A 20,003-nucleotide genomic window follows, 5' to 3' on the forward strand; every position below is an offset into this window, starting at 1 on the left:
AAAAGTAATAAGAACTGTGGGAGCAACAAAACCCAAAATGTGTAATTGTCACTGTACAAAAGAGAGGAAAAGAAAGTGCTCTAAACAATATAACTACATGTATATTTAAGTGTGTAAGACAGATAATGATATTACTGAGTTTTGTTGGATCATTGAACAGAACTGTTTGCAGTCTCACTGTTGGAATGTCCACTTTATAAGCTTTAATTTTGTAACTTGAACAATTATTTCTAAGATGACAAAATGTAATCCATTAACTAGTGATTTCCTACTGTTTATTTTTTTCTGTAAATCTGTATAACTTGTACCCTGTCTCTGCTTTTTTGTTCTTTTTCTCCTTAAAAAAAAAAAAAAAAAGAAAAGAAAAGGCAAAAGTCATACTAGAAGGGCTATAGTGTATGGAGGAAAACCAGCCACAGAACACACTCTCTGAAAAGTAACAGAGACCAACAAAACCAAAAGGTGACTCCCTGGAGAAACAGAAAATTACTGGATCCTTGACAAACAAATACCGTATTAAGGCATACAGACTGGAAAAGAAGAAAACAACCTCATACTCACAGACACTAATCCTGGCCTGCAAACTAGAAAACTAAAGCTCTTTCCATCTCACATGACATTCAAAAATCCAACTACACACAGTCTCTCACCATTTAATGAAGGGGACACAGTATGAGACACACAGCGTGGACCTCACTGTGCACTTACACAAACCTGGCTCTACAGGATGATCACTCTGCACAGCCCACCGATGGAGAGACAGGGCAAACGCAGGGCTGGTGGTGCAGCCTCTGGAGTAATGGGCCCTGTTTGGAGCACATAACCGGAAGGAGCACAAGGAAATAACACAAAATGTAAGCAACACGTAAACCAGTAACACAGACTTCCCAAAAAATGGCAAAGTGATAAGCAGCAGAGAAAGAGCCTCTCTGAGATTTGGTGTCTAGACACTGTAATACAGCAATGTGAGGAAAAGGATGGAAGTGGGTTGCCTGGACTCAGGAAAGCTCTGAGGTAAGAACTGAAATCCACGAAGAGAGCAAAGGAAGAAACTTCAAAGAAGGAGGTGGAGGTGGTAAGCTGGTACCTTCTCCCTGAGTCAGGACTCAGTGCATGAGAGGAGTGGTTTACACTGACCCCAAAGGCCTCCATGAAGACATAGCAGTGGAAGGAAGCAGCAGACATGGAGGACTGCATTGGCTGGTGAGTGGCACGGATTCAACTGTCTGCTGGGAGAGGGTGATTGGCCGGGAGTCATCTGAGCCTGGAACTCAGAACTGCTGACTCCACCTAGCAGCTCCCAGCTGAGTTCAAACCCACAGAAGGTGTGTGGATGGCTGCAGGCTGAACTTCAGGGTGTCACACAAAGGTGCAGCTTGATGAGATTATCCACTGCTCTGTGGCAAAGCTACTGCTGGCTTGCTGGAATAAACCAACAGGGATTTGGACTCTGTCCCCACATGCTGTCTCCCAGCGACTGCAGAGACACACCTCAGAGTGGACCTCCTTCTTTCCAAGCTTTTTGTTTTTGTTTTTGTTTTTGTTTTGAGGGGGGAGAGGCTCTTTTCATTGCTTTACCTTGTTTTTATAAGTTTGAATGTGGTTTCTGATTTTTTGTGGTTGTTGTTCTGTCTTCCTTTCATTTCTTCCTTCTCTTTCTCTCCTGTCTTCTGCACCAGTTTCCCAATGTCTGTGTGATCCTCATCTGTCCTCAGCCTTACTTCAAATCTCTTCCTCTTCTATTTCTCTGTTTTTTCCCCTAACTCCTTTTAAACTTTCTCCCAAGGGTAAAATTAGCGTATTGAAGGCTTATTTACCGCACACAATTTTCTAATTTGTTTTAGATTTGGTTATACAGCCACAAATCTAGTTCATAAGGTTAGAGGTGGTAAATTAATGGTTACCTCAGTTTGTCAGTTTCTAGTCTATGTTTGATGCTATTGTTATTGCTAACTGTGCCACTCTGGCAAAGTGACACAACTGTTCTAACCAGCTGTTCTTCCTGGTATACTAAGACTTAGATTGCCTAAGGATCATAGAAAATACTGTGGGCCAGTGCAAGAACCAAGAAGCAGCCACTTCTCATCCCCAATAAATTGAGGAGGTAGGATCTTGCAACAGACTCAAAACTCAAAAGCCTACTACACCTGGAAAATACCTCTAAGAAGTAGTCATTTCCTAAGGATTCTAAGTAGCGATAGAGCTACTCACATTGGCAATTTATAAGCATCATCCCAGGTATTAAACTAAAAGAATAGAAAATGAGAAGACACTTAAACAAGATGCAACCCCAGACATCCAGTTCAAGGCAAACCCAAGGAATCATCTGAAAGCCGCCCACCTGTTTCTGTGAAGCTGGAACCAGAACTTTCTGACATAGTAACACCAAAGCAGCTGAATGAAGCACTAGAAAAAAATCAAATATTCAGATAATTTCAGTGACCACAATGAAAAACACACCTATACAGGTGCTCAGGAAAATGATGGAAACCATGAACACTCAACACTGGGGAAAAATGGATTCCATAAGACAGATTCAAGCAGATATCCAAAAGACTAAAAATTCTAAAAAGCACCTGCCACAAAATGAGCCAATATGAAGATAGAACCTCAGCTATAGAAGACAGGCTTGCAGTCAGTAATCATAGAAAGATTTCTTAAAAATAGCAAGGGACTATGAGAAATCAATCAAGCAGCTGCAAGACGATGCAAAGAAAAATAACATAAGATTGACTGGAGTGTGTGAAAAAACAGGAAAAGGCACAAATGATATAAGAAACCTGTTGACAGACATCATGGTACAAAGCTTCCCTGGAAGAAAAAAAGAATTTGACCTATGGGTAAGTGAGGTATCTAGAACTCCAATTAGCCATAATTTTTAAAAATCTACAACAAGGCATATTAATAGTCAGATTCCAGAAATTCAACACAAGAACAGAATATTAAAAGCTCTTGAACTGGGGATTTAGCTCAGCGGCATAAGCGCCTGCCTTGCAAGCAGGCAGTCGTGAGTTCGATCTCCGGTACGGGGGGAAGCTCTTAAAGAAAAGAAACACATCACCTATAAAGGAAAGTCCATTAGAGTCACAACAGACCTTAAGCAGAAATCCTAACCTAGCGGCAGCCAGTTTGTCCAATACTGTTCTCAGCCAGCGAACTTGGCTAAATCACTCATTTGTTAGCAAATTAAAACTTCTGTGAATGTGCTAAAAGCATACAGCTGTGCTCACCACAAGCGACCTACTGTACCGTGGCTTTCAGCTACATTTAGCTTTTATTGCACCTGCTTGCCACTCTAAAAAACAAACTTTTTGTAATCAGTGCCTCAGTCAGAGACTACTCCATTGGGTCTGCCAGCATTAAATAAATTTTGCTTTCTTCTCCTGAGTTCCTGGCTGTTGCTGACTCAATTTTCCCATAATTTCGCAAATTAAACACTCAAATCAAAGAGAGATTAGTAGAGAAGTTGAAAGCCCTAAAAGAAAACCCAGGTTGACATAACCTGCAAAACTATTTTTCAAAATTGATGGCGAAACAAAGATGCTTCCATGACAAAGAAAACTTTAGGAAATTCATAAACACCAAAAAACACTCTACAGTGTTCTCTAGGACATTTGAGGAAGAGATAACAAGGACCAGAACTCTATCAACCCCAACAGAATGAATCCACCAGGCAAGGCAAACAAACATGGGGGCAAAGGGAGCCAAAAACAGGAAGATAACAGAACAAGGATAAGCCAATATGTATCAGTTATAACCATCAATGTTAATGGTCTCAATTCACCTATCAAAAGAAACAGAGTGGCAAATTGCATCAAGAAGCAACATGCAACAATATCACACCTGTAATCCCAGTACTTGGGAGGGTGAGGCAGGAGGATGGTTGCAAGTTTGAGACCAGCCTGGGCTTCAGAGTTCAAGGCCAGTCTCAACTGCACAGCAAGACTCAGTCTCAAAAAAGATGCAACAATATGCTGCACACAAGAAACACATATAATTCAAAAACAAATTCATAGACCCATGCAACAGGAACCCAGATAAAAGCAGGGGTAGCTATTCTATTTGCAGACAAAGTGGATTTAAACCCAAGACTAAGAGAGACAAACAAGGTCACTATATCTTTGTAAGCAAAATAATCCAAGAGGAAGAGATGTCATAAATACATATGCAACAAATACCAGTGCGCCCATATAAAATAAGTATTAGTGGACTTGAAAAATGACATAAGCACTAATATGTTTCTATTGGAGGATCTCAATAGCCCACTGTCACAAATAGGTCAACTACACACAAAAAAATCAACAACAGAGTACCAGAACTGAACCAAACTTTTGAAAAAATGCACTTAGTAGATATCTACAGAGTGTTCCACCCCACAACATCAGAATATACATTCTTCTCAGCTGCACCTGGGACATTCTCCAAAATAGACCACATACCAGCTCACAGAACATGCTTAAGTATATACAAAGGAACTGAAATTACCTCCTGCATGTTACCAGACCACAGTGCAATGAAACTGGAAAACAAGGGCAAAAGGAATCACAAGAACTTCATAAACACATGGAAATTAAATGACACCTTTTTAAACAACCAATGGGTCACAGATTAAATTAAAGAAGAAACTAGACAGTTTCTACAGACAAACAATAATGCCAATACAACATACCACAAACTTGCAGGACACAATGAATGCAGTCCTATGAAAGAGACTTACAGAGGTGAATACCCATATCATGAAAACAGAGCAAGCTCAAATAAACAACTTACTGTGGAACCTCAAACTTCTAAAAAAAAAAGCAGAGCAGATCAAACCCAAAAGTCATACAAGAGAGGAAATGATAGAGATCAGAGCAGAAACTAATGCAATAGAAACCAAGAAAATAATACAGGGCTGCGGACAGACCTCAGGGACACAGCACCTGTCTGGCAAGCCTGAGGTTCTGAGTTCAATTCCCAGTACCCCAAAAATAGAAAATACAAAAAATCAATGACTAGAACAGTTGGTATTAAATAAAGTTGACAAGACCTTATCTAACCTTATAAAAAAAAGGAAAGAAAAGACTCAAATCCATGCAATTAGGAATGAAAGGGGTGAAATCACAATGGATCCTACAGAAAACTAAATCATCTCTACTTACTTCAAGAACTTATATGTGGGCTGCTCAGTGGCACAAGCACCTGCCTGGTAAGCACAAGATCTTGAGTTCAATCCCCAGAACCAAAAAAAAAAAAAAAACAAAAACAAAAAAAAACAAAAAAACTTAGATTCTACTAAGATGGAAAATGCAGAAGAAATCAACAGATTCCAACATACATATGAATTACACCTAAGTTGAATCAAGAATATGTAAAAATTCCAAATATACCAATAAATTTGAAGATGTAATTTTAAAACCTACCAACAAAGAAAAACCCAGGCCTGACAGATTCACTGCTGAATTCTACAAGAATTTTAGTCCTAATACTACTACTTTCAAACTCCTTACTGAAACTGAAAGGGAGGCAATACTCTCAAATTCATTCCTGGAAGCAAGCATTACCCTAATACCAAAACAAGGACTCAACTACAAAAGAGAACTACAGGCCAATCTCCCTCATGAACATGGATGCAAAGCTTCTCTACTGGCAAACAGACTGCAGTAAATTATCAAAAAGATTGTACACCATAACCAAATAGGATTTATCCTTGGGATGCAGGGATGGTTCAACATACAAAAGTCAGTAGGTATAATACACCATATTAACAGAGACAAGGACAAAAACCATATGATCATCTTAATAGACACAAAAAAGCTCTGACAAAGTCCAACATCCACTCATAATAAAAACTCTACAGAAAATTGGAAGAGATGGTCTTTATCTCGATCTGATAAAAGCCAACTATGACAACCAATAGCCAACATCACACTGAATGGATAAAAACTGATAGAAGCCGGGTATGGTAGCTCACACCTGCAATCCCAATACTCAAGAGGCTAAGGCAGGAGACCATCCTGAGCTACAAAGTGAGCTCAAGGCCAGCCTGAACTGCATAGAGAGACCCTGTCTCAAAAAAAAAAAAAAAAAAAAACACTGAAAAGTATTCACGCTAGAATAAGAAACAAAACAGGAATATCCATTGTCACCACTCATATTCAATGTATTTCTGGAAGCTTTAGCCAGCACAATTAGATAAGAGAAAGAAATAAAGGGAATAATGATAGGAAAGAAAGAAATTATCATCATTCGTAGATGACATGATACTCAGAAGACCCCAAAAACTCCACCAAAAGACTTCAAGATTTAATAACCAAATTCAGTAACATAGCTGGATACAAAGTCAACACTCAAAAATCAATAGCCTTCCTGTACATGAATAACAAACTCACTGAGAGAAAAATTGGGAAACAATACCTTTTGCAAAAGCACCAAAAAAAAAAAAAAAAAAGAAAGAAAGAAATACTTAGGAAGCAGTGTAGCAAGGGGTGTAAAAAAACTTCTATTGTGAAAACTATGGTACTCTAAAAAGAGAGATTGAAGAGGATATCAGAAAGCACAAGGAAAGATATCCCTTGAGAAAGATCCAGTATAGTGAAATGGCCACACTTCAAAGTTTTTTATATATTTAATGCAATTCTGATCAAAATTCCAGTAGCATATCTCACAGAATTAGAGAAAACAACCCTAAAATTCATTTGGAACCAGAAGAGACCTAGAATAGCAAAGGCAATTCTAGGTAATAAAGGGGGGCAACACAATCCCAGACTTGAAATTATACTACAAAGCTACCGTAGTAAAAACAGCATGATACTGGTATTAAAAAAAAATAGAACCAGGGATCAATGGAACAGATAAAAAGATGCAGAAACAACTCCAAACACACCTAGCCACTCAATCGGTTTTTTGGGGGTTTTTTGAGGCAAAATCTCACTATGCATATCAGGCTGGCCTCGAATTCCCATTAATCTTCCTGTCTCAGCCTTTCAAGTGCTAGGATTACAAGCCTATGTCACCACATCTGGTTCTAATCAATGTATTTGGCATCTTTCACAAAGATGCCAAATACATTGATTAGAAGGAAGACAGCCTCTTTAATACATTGTGCTGGAAAAACTGGCTTTCTACATGCCAAAGATTAAAATTAGACCCATATTTTTCACCATGCACTAAACTAAAATCAAAATGGATCAAACATTTAAATATTAAAACAGCAACATTAAATGTGCTGGAAATAAAGAGGTTGAACTCTTGAAGACCTCTGCCTGGCACATTTGATAAACAAAATCCCAATCACCAAGGACCTATCATGAAGAATCAACCTCTAGAATCTCATCATATCGAAAAGTTCTTGCACTGGAAAAGAAACCACCAATGGAGTGAAAAGACAACCCACACACAGGGAAAAAAATGTGCCAGCTGCTCCTCAGACAAAGATTTACTATCCAGGATATGTAAAGGACTCCAAAAACTCTGATCCCACCCCCCAAATTTAAAGATGCAATCCAAAATGCATCTAAAACGAACAGAGACACTTCTCAGATGAAGAAACAGAAATGGAAAATAAATATATGAAAAAATGTTCAACATCATTGCAAGTTAAAACAACACTGAGACTCCATCTTACTCCAGAAATGGCTATTACCAAGAAATTAACTAATAACAAATGCTGGAGATGCTATGGGGGAAATGGCTATGGGAGTGCAGACTGGTGCAATCACGATAGAAATCAATGTGGAGATTCCTCAAAAAACTATGACTAGGAGTTGCATTCAACTCAGCTATTCCCCTCCTTGGTATCTTCCCAAAAGAATAAAAACCATGCCACAGTGATATATGCATATCCATGTTTAAAGTGGCACAGTTTGTAATAATTAAGTCTTGAAAACAGCCCAAATGTCCATCAACCAATGAAAAGATAAAGAAGATGTGGAGTTTTTTATACAATCGAGTACTACTCTGCCATAAATAAGGATTAAGCTTGAGACATCTCTAGCTAAATGGATGCACCCTGACATGTGTAAATAATGCATTATTTCTCTAGTGTGAGAAACCAACAGTGTAAATAAGGACCAAAACATATACAAAGTATTGTGAAATCCGAAGAAAATGCTCAAGGGGGAACAAGAGAAGAAAGGGGGAAGAGAAGAGTAACCTCAAAAAAAAAAAAGAGAAAAGAAGGAAAATGGAAACAAAGCTTTTGAAAATGAGGAGGGCAGACTGGGTTGAAGGGAGAGTAGGTGAACAACAAAAAAAAGTTGTATCACGTGTATGTACAGAATCTCTAGGATGAGTGTGATCATTATAGGCCCCTGAAGTGTACCAATCCAAGCCAATTAGAAACTAGGGAATAAAATGCCCTGCCCTGAATCCCTAAACAGGAACACGCAGTACCAGCCATTGCTTACCATTGTTACTGTGTACAGTATGCAGGTGTGTGTGCTGTGCTTTCACACACACACACACACACACACACGCACACAACACAGCAGCTGCAGCAGGACAAGGTCCCACAGCTACAACCTCACTAGACCACAGAAATTTCCCAGCACCATTATTACTTTATGGAGCTATTTTTGCATACATGGTCTGTCGTTGACGGGGATCTAATTATGTGACACATAACTGAGTATGTAAAAAGGAGGGCCCACAGCTACGAACAGACCCACACCAAAAAAGACGAGGATGGTCCTACATTCTGCACGTCTCAGTCTCCCCTCAAAAAACTCATGTGGAAATCTGAAAACTTGTGTGATGGTGCTGGGACCTAAGCTAGCATAAGAAGAGGCTTGGGCACAGCTCAGGGCAAAGTGCTCACCTAGCACATGTGAGGCTGAGTCCCAGCCCAGTGCTGCAAGGAAGAGAGACGAAGGAAGAAAACAGAAGACAGCTTTTCTTGGGATTTAGCTCAGTAGCATAAGCACCTGCCTGGCAAACGCGAGGTTGTGAGTTCAATCCCAGTACCAAAAAAAAAAAGGGAAGATTTTCTCTAGGCCATGGAAGACACCATGAGAGGACAGCAATGTGCACACCAGGTACAGATCTGCTGTAGCCTTGAACATGGCCACCTCTTCCTCTAGAAGCATGAAAAACAAACATTTTTTATTTAAGCCTATAGGCTACAGTATTTTTGTACAGTAGTCTGGAATAAGACCAATAGCAAATAAGCTATAAAAATATACTCAACACTGAGAGTCTTAAGAGAAATGCACATTAACACCACAATAAAGCTGAGCTAAACATTGTTAACATTATAAATACATTCAGTCCTAACAGAAGGGCTAAAATTAAAGACTGACAACTCCAAGCGCTGGTGAGTGTGGCCATAGGTCACATCCTGCATCACTGGTGTCAAAGCACAGTGCTCTGGGTCACACTGCAGATCGCACAGCATCATGGAGCGTGTGTTCCCACAGCCTTGGGGCTGAGTGTTCACCGCCACTTCATACAGAACATCCCCAGCCAGAAATAACCCAAATGCCCCGGAAGGGAACGGTGCACCCACGGGACAGAACACTGCTAGCTAAACGTGGACAAACTACAAGGCGTGCAGCACCATGATGACGCTCCAAAGCATCACGGCAAGAAAAGGAAGTCGACAATGAGACCTCACCAATCCACCCCTGTGAGATTCCAGAAAGAGCCAATCTGCCATACAGATAGAGTATCCTCAACCAAACGCCCGAACAAGCCAACAAGACAGGCCAACAGGTTAGATTTTGGGCCATTCTGAACTTCAGGTTTCTAAATAAGGGGTGCTCAACCTGTAGTAAACAGCAAACTGAATGTTGTCAGGCACCAGGGAAAAGGGAAGGGACAACAGAGGGCGCAGGGACCTCTGGGAGGAAGAGGACTGCCCCATGGCATGACTATCACAACAGCTGCAGCTGCTTACTTGAGATGAGCACACTATGTGCAACTTCTAACTCAATTAAGTTGGCTCCCCTAAATTAATTTCAGTTGTTCTATGAACTACAAAACAAAACTCTTAGAGGATAACAGACTATCTTCATGCTTTTTGCATAAATACTTCTTAAGTAGGAACAACAATTAAACTAATAACCAAGAAATACCAGCCATAAAGGGTAGATACAATGGAGAATGATGAAATTTAAAACTTCTGATATCAAAAAACACCTTTGGGGCTGGAGATTTAGCTGAGAGACATAAGTGCCTGCCATGCAAGTGCGCAGTTGTGAGTTGGATCCCCAGTACAAAAAAACCAAAACAAAACAAACAAACAAAAACACCTATAAGAGCCTGTGTAGTGGCTCACACCTGTAATCCCAGCACTCGGAAGGCTGAGGCAGGAATATCGTTGAGAGTTCGAGACCAGCCTAGGCTACGAAGTGAGCTCAAGGCCAGCCTGAACTGCATGGAGAGACCCTGGCTCAAAAATAAATAAATAAATAAAAATAAAAAATAAAAACACCTTTAAGAATATCAAAAGGTTAAGGACTAGACAGGAAGAAATTTGCAACAAACCTGACCAACAAAAAAGGCTTGTACTGAGAGCTTCTAAAGAATGCCTTACAAGTGTGGCTAGGCAGGAGGCCCACAATTTCAAATCCAATTCGGTGACCTGGCAACATCTCATATTTAGAAGGAAAAAAACAAAACAACTAAAACCCCCGTGTGTGTGTGTATGTGTGTGTGTGTATGTGACTTCCAAAAAAGCAACTTGTATAAATATTTGAATAGTAAATTTATTGTGAGGTCACAAGAGTAACACAGTTACTATCGGCCTCTACAATTACAATAGCGCTCAAAGTAGGGACCACCAGCTTCTAGACATTCCTACGGTGAACTGCCACACTGCATATGCATTTCTCTTAGAAGTGCCCTTACCCTCTCTACACACACACACACACACACACACACATATGTACTTAGCACTTATGTGTATCTGTACATACACTATATATGTGAAATGTACCTCAGTACAATTGCCCTGCATTCAACATCCAGCAAAAATATGAACACACACACAAAAACAAGAGTTCTGAACAGGTGCTTCATACGAGAAAGAGATCCAAGCAGCTGTGCCACATAGCAAGGTGCTCCACACCCCCATCCAGGGGAACTGCAGCGAAGCCACGCACCTACTCAGCCCGCCAGAGCCACCTGCCAGCCCAAGCCCAGGAGGCGACAACTGGAGGTGCCTGGAGGATGGGAAGCCACAGAATTGCACTGCCACCCAGAGGAGGCGCAGGCAGGGTCCTGAAGGAGAGACCGTCCCCAATAGGAATGTGTGCCACGGGAATGCTGAGGACAATCTAAGCTCTTCCCAGCAGCACTAGTCCTAGGTGAGAAAACAGAGGTCACCCACATATCTATCAAAAGAGATCAAGACACCATGGTAGTCATCAATGGAATGAAAACAAAGAAAAATGGTTCTGACTATATGTGACCCAATGTTGTACAAGGATAACTGAGCCTGAAATATACACTGACGGTGTATTCACAGGTATTCAAAAAAACAAGCCAGGCATGGTAAGGCAATACCTGTAATCACAGCACTTGGGAGCAAGAGGAAGGAGCACTATCGTGAATATGAGGCTTGAACTATACAGTGAGTCTAAAAAACATGAATTAAATTAAAAGGCTGCACTGTTCCAGAATGCATGCATGAGGAGAGAGAGCCAGAGAAGACTCTGTTGTGCAGTAGGCCACCTTCTCTCATCACAGGAAGGGTGCTCCCGAGGTGGCTGGTGGTGCAGTCTCATTCCCTACACTTTTCTCTGTGTCTGTTCCACTTTGCACCAATGCAGTTTGAAAAATTCTCCTGCAACAATGCAGGTGGGATGGTGGTGATGATGGTGAAAGCTGGCAGAGGCAGCTGGGCTTACTGGTGTCATGCACGTGGCCAGAGAAGGAAAGCATGGTCTGCATGGTAAACCAACACGTGAGTAGCGGCACTCAGCCTGGCACAGAGCGGGAGAAGTGGTCCAGCTGGGGCGTCTGGTAAGAGGAGCACTCTGCAGCTCAAGGGAGAACTGAGGCTGCAGATGGAAGCTCAAGAGACTTCCCATAGAACACGTTAACCCAGGACTGGATGGGCCCTCGAAACAGCATTTCTCCGGGAACACTGGAAACAGGATGACGTTTCAGATTTTACAAGATGGGAATATGTGCCAGAAATTCAGTCAAAGGGGCCAGGAATGCTCATGCCCAACATTGGCCAGGCAAGGAAAACTCATTTTATTCAAAATGCCAACACTACCTATTGAGAAACCCTGGCCCTAAGAAAGAGGTCCAGGAGTCAAGCACTGTCCCGAGGAGATGCTAATGTGGGGAAGTGAGAAGAGCAAGACCCAAGGAGAGGCCAGGAAAGGAAGACAAAGGCTGGACAGTGCTACCCACAGTCAAATGCTTCCAGGACTCCAGGAGGGTGAGGCGCATAAGTAAGGCTGAGTCCAAGCTGGAAGACACATCTCGTGTCTGCTCAGGGAGCGACTGAAGGAAAAACAGACCTCAAGGCATCAGGCTCCACACACTGGGCATTGAGTCTAGTTCTAGCATCGAAAATCAAATCATCCATCCGTAAGAAAACAAAGTTAACAGCAATGGGGAGTAAACTGCTAAAAACAGGGGCAGAAGGGGAGGAAACCACAGTCTGTAGGAAACCAAATAGGTGTCTAAGCGCCAAATGTAATGGGATTCTACCCATTGCTACTGTATGACCATGAGGACCTTGTACCAAAAACAGCTAGCTTTGTTGCTGGAGTTTCCCTCTGGAACTCCCCTTAAACGCCTCCACTGAGGAGAGGGAAAGGATGTCTCAAATCTGCAATTCCAGGGATCCAGTCCCAAGCCCCAGCCCACTTGCCTGGGAGCAACAGTGACATCTAGCGGCCATCAAGGACATGTGCCATGAGCTCTGCAAAAAGCACTACAACAGGCTTGAGAACAGGCTTGGGCTTGTTTCCAACACACACACACACACACACACACACACACACACACACACCACCACCACCACACACACCCCCTACATGGTCTCATGCTTACTGATAAAACCTGGCTCCAAAAGTAAAGCAAATCTTACCTGTATCAGAAATTCTAAAAGACCATTCCTTGACACTAATTTCTTGAGAATGTTAATTTCCTTAAAAATGCTTGGGGGCTGGAGGTTTAGCTCGGCGGTATAAGCACCTGCCTTGCAAGCAGGCGGTCGTGAGTTCAATCCCCAGTACCGATAAAATAAAATAAAATAAAATAAAACTGAGAATAGAGCTACAGCTCAGTGTAGAGGCCCTGAGCTCAGAGTCTAGTATAGCAAAATGCAACAATTCCACAGTGAGATGCTAACACACACCCAATGGAGTACCTGAGTTTCTAAAACCTGACTATCCCAAGCCTCGGCAGGAGGCAGGGGAACCCAACTCCTCATGGGCTTAGTGAGGGTGGAAAGTGGCACTACTGCTTGGGAAGGTTCTTTTCACTTCCCCTTCACCCCGATGCTGATGCAAGAGACACGAAGTGCACGCCACAGAAAGACATGAGCACAAGGAAGGCACAGAGCATGTGGGTCTGTGGCAGCCAAGCGCTGGGAAGAGATGGATGCTCACTCCACAAGAAAAGAAGAGGGCAGCCGTCCTCCCTCACCTGGGCTGTGCTTCGCAGGGTTTCAGTTCCCTGCCAACTAAGGTCTGAAAACACCATGGAAGCTGTGCTGCTGCCTATGATCCCAGCACAATGGGAGGCTGAGGCAGGAGGACCGAAAGTGCAAGCCGGCCAGAGCAACTTAGCAGAACCCTATGTCAAGAAACTTTTAAAAGGACTGGTGATGTAGTTTAATGTGAAGGCCCTGATTACGTTTCCAGTACACAGTAAGTAGGAAAATTCCAGAAATAAACATCACGCAAGTTCAAACGGCTGTTCAGAGAACCATAAGGAAATTCACCTGCCCCACTCTATCCTGCCCAGGATGTGAATCACTGCCCCTCTGCCCAGCACATGCAGGCCATGTCCCCACAGGCCCTGCTGCAACCTCAAGCAGGGAGATCGCAGCCCCTTCACCCTGATCACAGCACATTGTCCCAACTGTCCCGCTTCATTACAACTTAGTCCTTTACCCCCCCTCTGTGGGAGAGCACTAGTGGCACCAAGACATAACAGGACTAAAGCTGTGGTTCACGGCAAAGATGAGGCTGAGCTGAAGACGACTCCATAGGATGTGAAGGAAGAGCAGTCACTCCTGGGAAGTGGGGCAGGACACATGGACAGCTAGAGCAGGGAACCTCTGCAGACACTGTCTATGCCCACTGCCATGACTGCACTGATGGTCCTCCAGACACACATCGCGGTGCGCCTTACACACTGTGCCCATTCACTGTGTGAGGATACCAGCTCCGCAAAGCTACTTTCCTTACAGAAGCTGGGAAAAGAAGATACCACCAAGGCTGAAAAGACTGAGCAGAATCACCCATAACAGATCAGAGGAAGAAAAAGCTCCAGTCCGTCTGTAAGAGTCAAACAACCCCATGTAAAATGAACAAAACATGAAGAGATATGTGAAAAGAAAAACACAAGTATACTTCTGCTGGTGGTAGGAAGAAGCACAAAAATTTGTCTCACCACTCACGGTCTACCATGCAAGCCCAGAGCCATAGACACTGTGCCAGTCAGCCTTCTGTTACTGTAACAAAACACCCAAAATGATGCCCATTTATCTGGGCTCAGTTTTGAAGGTTCCAGTCCATGAGCAGGTGCCCCCACTGTTTCAAGACAGTAGACATTGTAACAGGGAGCAGGAAACTCATCCAGGACACGAAGAGTCACACGAAGAGTGGATGGAGCGTTAGGGGCCTTCTGGTGATGGAGAGTACGACCCTGACGGAGATACTGGGACCACAGTCCCCCCTCTCTCCTGCCGTTCACATCCCAGCTGCGAGGTAAAGAGCTGTGTTCCGCTACTTGCTGATTCATGATGTACTCCCTGCCACAGGTCCAACAGCAATGATCTGCCTCACCGTGGACAGAAACCGCCAAAGCTGTGAGCTAAAACAAACCATTCCTCTTTATAATTTCAAGCATTTTGTTACAGTAATGGAAAGCTGAGTAACCCAGAGATGTTAGTTTATTATTCTGAAAACTAATCTTTTATACACTGATATATAAAGTGTACTTTACAATTAAAAAAAAACTCTAGCCGGGCGTGGTGGCTCACGCCTGTAATCCCAGCACTCGGGAGGCTGAGGCAAGAGGATCGTTTCGAGTTCGGGACCAGCCTAGGCTACAAAGTTAGCTCAAGGACAGCCCGAACTGCACAGCAAGACCCTGTCTCAAAAAGACAAAAAAAAAAACAAAAAAAACTTTAAACACTGAAAAGGAGAACTGGCAGGGAGTAACAGTTATAGGAGAGCCAGCCAGGAGTGGTTTCTCCCTGAAGTGGGGAGGCACAAGTGCTGAGGGCATCCAGGGAGGACAGTGCCAAAGCCGGAGACAAGCCCAGTAGGGATTAGCAAGGGCAGAGATGTAGATGAATAGAGGGTGAAGGGCCAGGGCAGTGCATTAGTGTGCCCCTGACCTCAGTGTTTCTCGAAGCACTGGCAGGGCAGTGTTATTAATGCCAGGATCTCTTAAGAATTTCTCAAGTTTACCTCAAACTGCAATCTACCTGCCACAGTCTCTAGACCCCAACATGTGCAAAGCCAGCTTGATTTAACCCTTAACAGGATATGTCTGCTGTGCTGAGAACAGGACAAGGTGCAGCAGGAGGACCAGGCAGAACCCTGAACAACCTAAGGACTGAAGAAGGTCTGACATCATTTGCAGTGGGACACACAGAAGGAGCCAGTTTTGGACATTTAAGTTCTGGGTTCCTATTAAAATACCATACTGGGGAGCTGGGGATTTAACTCAGCAGCATAAGCGCCTGCCTTGCAAGCACACAGTCATGAGTTCAATCCCCAATACCAAAAAAAAAAAAAAAAAAAAAGATACCATACTAGGCAAATGGTATCCCCCAAAATTCAAGTTCTCCCAAAATCTGTTAATGTTATTTGGAAACAGGGTCTTTGCAAATGTAACAAAGTGAGAAAGCCAAGTAGAGTGGCACATACTTGTAATCCTAGCCACTGGAAAAGCTGAGGTAGAACAATCAAAAATAGTGAGACCCTGTCTCAAAATAAAAGGCACTAAAGCGCTTGCTCAGCAAGCACAAGGTCCTTGGTTCAATTCTCAGTTTAAAAAAAAAAGGGCCAGGGGTTTGGCTCAGCGGTGTAAGTGCCTACTTGGTAAATGTAAAGTCATGAGTTCGATTCCAGGTACCAAAAAAAAAAGGAAGAAAAAAAAAAAAATGAGATCACACTGACCAGGGGAGGCTATAAGCCAATGACTGATATCCCGTTTTGTTGTTTTCAGAGATGGGGTTTTATTGTGTTGCCCAAACTGGCCTTCAATTTAAGAGTTCCCCAAGGAGCTGGGATACAGAGATATCCCACTCCACCTAGCAATCAGTATCCTTATACATGGGAACTCTGACACCATATGCAGACAGACAGTAGTCTCAGGAAAGTAGAGCAGTGATCAGTGTGCCACTGCCACAAGCTAAGGACCACCAAGGACTGGCTGGCACCCACAAGCAGGGCAAGGAAGGATCTCCCAGGGCCTCCCCAGGGAATGCCGGACTGCTGAAGCAGGAAAGAACCAATTCCTGTCGTACTGTGCTACCCGCTGCTGGCAGCCCCAAGCCTTGCCGCCTGTCACTCCTAAGGAGGCCTGTCTCTCAGGCCCAGGAAAGGCTGGATGGTGTGAAGGCAGCAGTTTAAGACATTTGGGTTCTTTGCCTGTCTCTTCCCCATGCTCTATCAACAGAGGCAAATCTTTATGTCTACTACATTTCCCATAAAATCAGGGAACCTGAACAAAATCACAGCTAAATTTGTATTCTCCATAGTCATGTATGCCTGGACACATATCTTTTTCTTCTTTTTTTCCTTTTTTTTGATACCAGACTCATGAGCTCACACTTGCCAGGCTAACCCTTATCTCAGTTTCACTCTGCGCAGAGAGTTTACCTTTATGCTGGTTCACATTCCCTTAAGTACGCTGAGAACAAACTAGATGCTAAAGGACAAAAGACAAGGCCCTATATATAAAAACACATTACCAGGACACAGAGGGAAAACCTGTCAGTACTGCACCCATTCTCTATACTGCTGTATTCATGTTCTAAGTCCTACTAAAACAATTTAGTAGGAACGCAGGGCCTCAGATCAGCACCCATTGATGACCTCACAGTTCCCCTGTGTCAGAAGTGTGGGCACAGAGTGGACCAGCAGGTTCTCTGCTTACAGACTCAAAGCTGGAACTAGCCCCGCTCAGTTCCACATGGCACCTGGTTCATGGCTGGCTGCTCCCCGGGGTTGTGTTCAGCTTCTTAGAAACACCTGATTAGCTCTCAGCCCCATTCTTCCCTTCAAAGCAGCCACCACAGATGGAGTGTCTCTCACAGTTGGAACCTCTCTGATCTCCCTAGCTTTTGGGCCTTCTATGATTACTAGCTCCACTCAGGTAACCAAGGATCATCTACCTCTCTTAAAAGTCAGTGATAAAGACCAGAGATATAGCTCAGTGGCACAGCGTGCCTGCCTGGCAAGCACAAAGTTCTGAGTTCAATTCTAGGAACCAATAAATAAATAAATAAAGTCAGTAAACCACATTTCCCAAGTACCACCTCAGCAGTGTTAGAGGGTGCTAATCAGAGGGATCTGAGACATCTTCCACAGGCATTCATTCCCACATTTTATGTACTAACACATAAAAATATAACACACTAGGGCTGGGGATTTAGCTCAGTGGCATAAGAGTCTGCCGTGCTAGCAGGCAGTCGTGAGTTCGATCCCTGGTACCAATAAAAAAGAAAAAGACCAAAAAAAAAAACTTGCAAAAATATAACACACTTCTGGGATACAACTTCAGAAAACAATGGTCACTTAGGCTTATTACTGCAAATTAACTGACAATGTGGTTGAAATAATGGATGAAGCATTAGGGACAAAATAATGGATGAAGCAAAAGGGGGCAAAATCAACTTTCTCAACCCATGAGTGGACTGAACTCAATTCCCTTATGCAGGGGCTTGATGGCTTACTTCTTTATGAAAATGAGAAAATAAACTTGCTCACAATGTATAAACAGGGCTAAAAAAGTAAATGACAAAAACAACGGACTGGGGTGCCAAGAAATATAGTGGTCACGAATCTGAACCCTCTCTCAACGGAGACAGAGGTACCAATGACCCCAAAGTCAACCCTCTGTTCAGAATGTCCCATCTCCCCCCTACCCAGCAGCCCCCTGAAAATTTCTCTTAAATGTACTAACACAACTGCGCGCAACGGCAACTACATTTGCTTCTTATGTTCCCAGCACTCAGGGACTCAGGCAGGAGAATCGTCAGTTCAAAGCTAGCCTGGGCCTTATATACATCGTGAAATCCTGCGTCAAAAAAAGCAAAGCAAAGGTATAAATGTATGTTCCTGAAAGGATCCTGGGTGGTGAGCATTATCTGAACATTTAAAGAGCCTGTACTTGCAACACCGGTTTGTGAAGCCAACCATCAACTCTCACTGCGCAGGGCCACTGACAGTTGAGGAACTCAGGCTGCGTGTGCAATTACCACGTTTATTACGTTCACTACTTAGCTTATTTTCAACTGTGTCCCCAAACTATCTTCTACCTAATTACGGCAAAAATCGCAGCAAAATCCACTACAGCCGGCCAGCCGCTGCAATTCCAGGACGCACTGCGATCCCGCACGGGGCGATGGGGGGCTGCGGACTGCCAGGCCCCCTCGTGGCAGGGTCAGCGACCGGTTCCAGGCCACGCAGACGCCTTCGGCCCCGCACCGCGGGCCGGGAAAGGGCACGGTCTCAGTGGAAACACACGGCCGCTGTCCCCAGAGCTCCCAGCCCTCCGGGGCTGCTCGGGATCCCCACGTCCCTATTCGTGGTTGAGGCCGTGGCGGGGTCCCCGGCACTGCCGGAGAGGGGACGGGCCAGGTGTCCAGCCCGCTCCTCTGCAGGGCAGGACGGAAGCCCAAGCCAAACCAAGCTAGCCCTCGCGGCCGGGTGACTCGCGGTGCTCCGGCCGGACCCGCGTGCGCCCCACCGCTAAGAAGCTGGCGAGAGCGGAAACGGAGCCCGGAGCCGCGAACTGCAGCGGCGGAACGCAGGTCCCGTCAGAAGCCTCTAGCGAGGGGGCGGGAGCGCGCAGCGGGACGGCAGGAGACAGCGCGCAAGCCCCGGGCGCCGGACTCACGTTTGTATTCGGCCATCAGCCTCTTAAGCGCCGTGCCCGCCATGTCCGGCAGCAGCTGCGCTCCGCAGCCTTGCCTCAGTCCGGCCCGTCGCGCCCACCCCGGTGCCTGGGGCTGCTTCCGGGTCGCCTCAGCGAGCCAGAAGTGCTTCCGGGACGGGGCGGGGCGCGGCGCGGCGCGGCGCGCAGGCGCGGCCCACGTGGCGTTCGGGGGAGGGGGGGGCGTGGGTGGCCACTGTAGACCGGTTGGCCGCTTCCTGCACGCTTTCTCCGGAGTCTACGGGCACGCTGCACTGGTCCCCGTCGCTTGTCTGCCTCCTCTGGTCAGAAGACACACCACAGGGAAGCCTGCAGTTCTTTCCCCGGTTCTGGCGCCAAGGGAGAAGACTGCGCCTCTTTCCAGCCCCGGAAAATGCGAGCTCAACACCAATGAGCTCATCTGACACCCACCTCTTCCACTGCCCCGCTCTTTCCCAGGCATCCTGCTCTCATTCTTAGCACTGTATCCACTTACCTTTTCAAACGTGGTTTAGTTTGTATCCAGATGAGTTCCAGCCCCAAATGACCCAAGATTTAAAAAGGCAAAACGTGTTGTGAAAGCCAGATGCGTTTCTCACCACAGCGGAGCCGGACAAAGGTCTCAACTTCAGGGCCCTGCAACCTCCATAACTCCCTCCTCAGTCACGGTTGTTCACAGTTCAGCTTTAACCGAACACACCTCGCAACTCAGCGTAGTCCATAAGGGCTGTGTGCAGTGGCTG

The 20,003-nt window shown here is 44.5% G+C and overlaps 1 protein-coding gene across 4 annotated transcripts in view; it reads right to left on the minus strand.

Annotated features, from left to right (window-relative positions):
- Nucleotides 1–19,475, minus strand: part of Ube2g2 (ubiquitin conjugating enzyme E2 G2) — a 39,957-nt gene extending 20,482 nt beyond the window's left edge. The window contains exon 1 of one of the 4 annotated variants that reach the window (XM_003463945.4): nt 19,246–19,475. In XM_003463945.4, coding sequence (XP_003463993.1) covers nt 19,246–19,288 — 43 coding nt within the window. In that variant the 5' untranslated portion in view covers nt 19,289–19,475. Of the gene's footprint in view, nt 1–2,341; nt 2,394–18,309; nt 18,329–19,245 lie in introns of those variants that run through there. The other 3 variants (XM_063224634.1, XM_063224633.1, XM_063224632.1) reach the window with 3 other exon arrangements.
- Nucleotides 19,476–20,003: the final 528 nt, after the last annotated feature.

This window comes from Cavia porcellus, unplaced genomic scaffold (genome assembly GCF_034190915.1).
Source record: "Cavia porcellus strain 051 isolate PalLab524CR breed Dunkin Hartley unplaced genomic scaffold, mCavPor4.1 scaffold_15, whole genome shotgun sequence".
NCBI classification, from domain to species: Eukaryota; Metazoa; Chordata; class Mammalia; order Rodentia; family Caviidae; genus Cavia; species Cavia porcellus.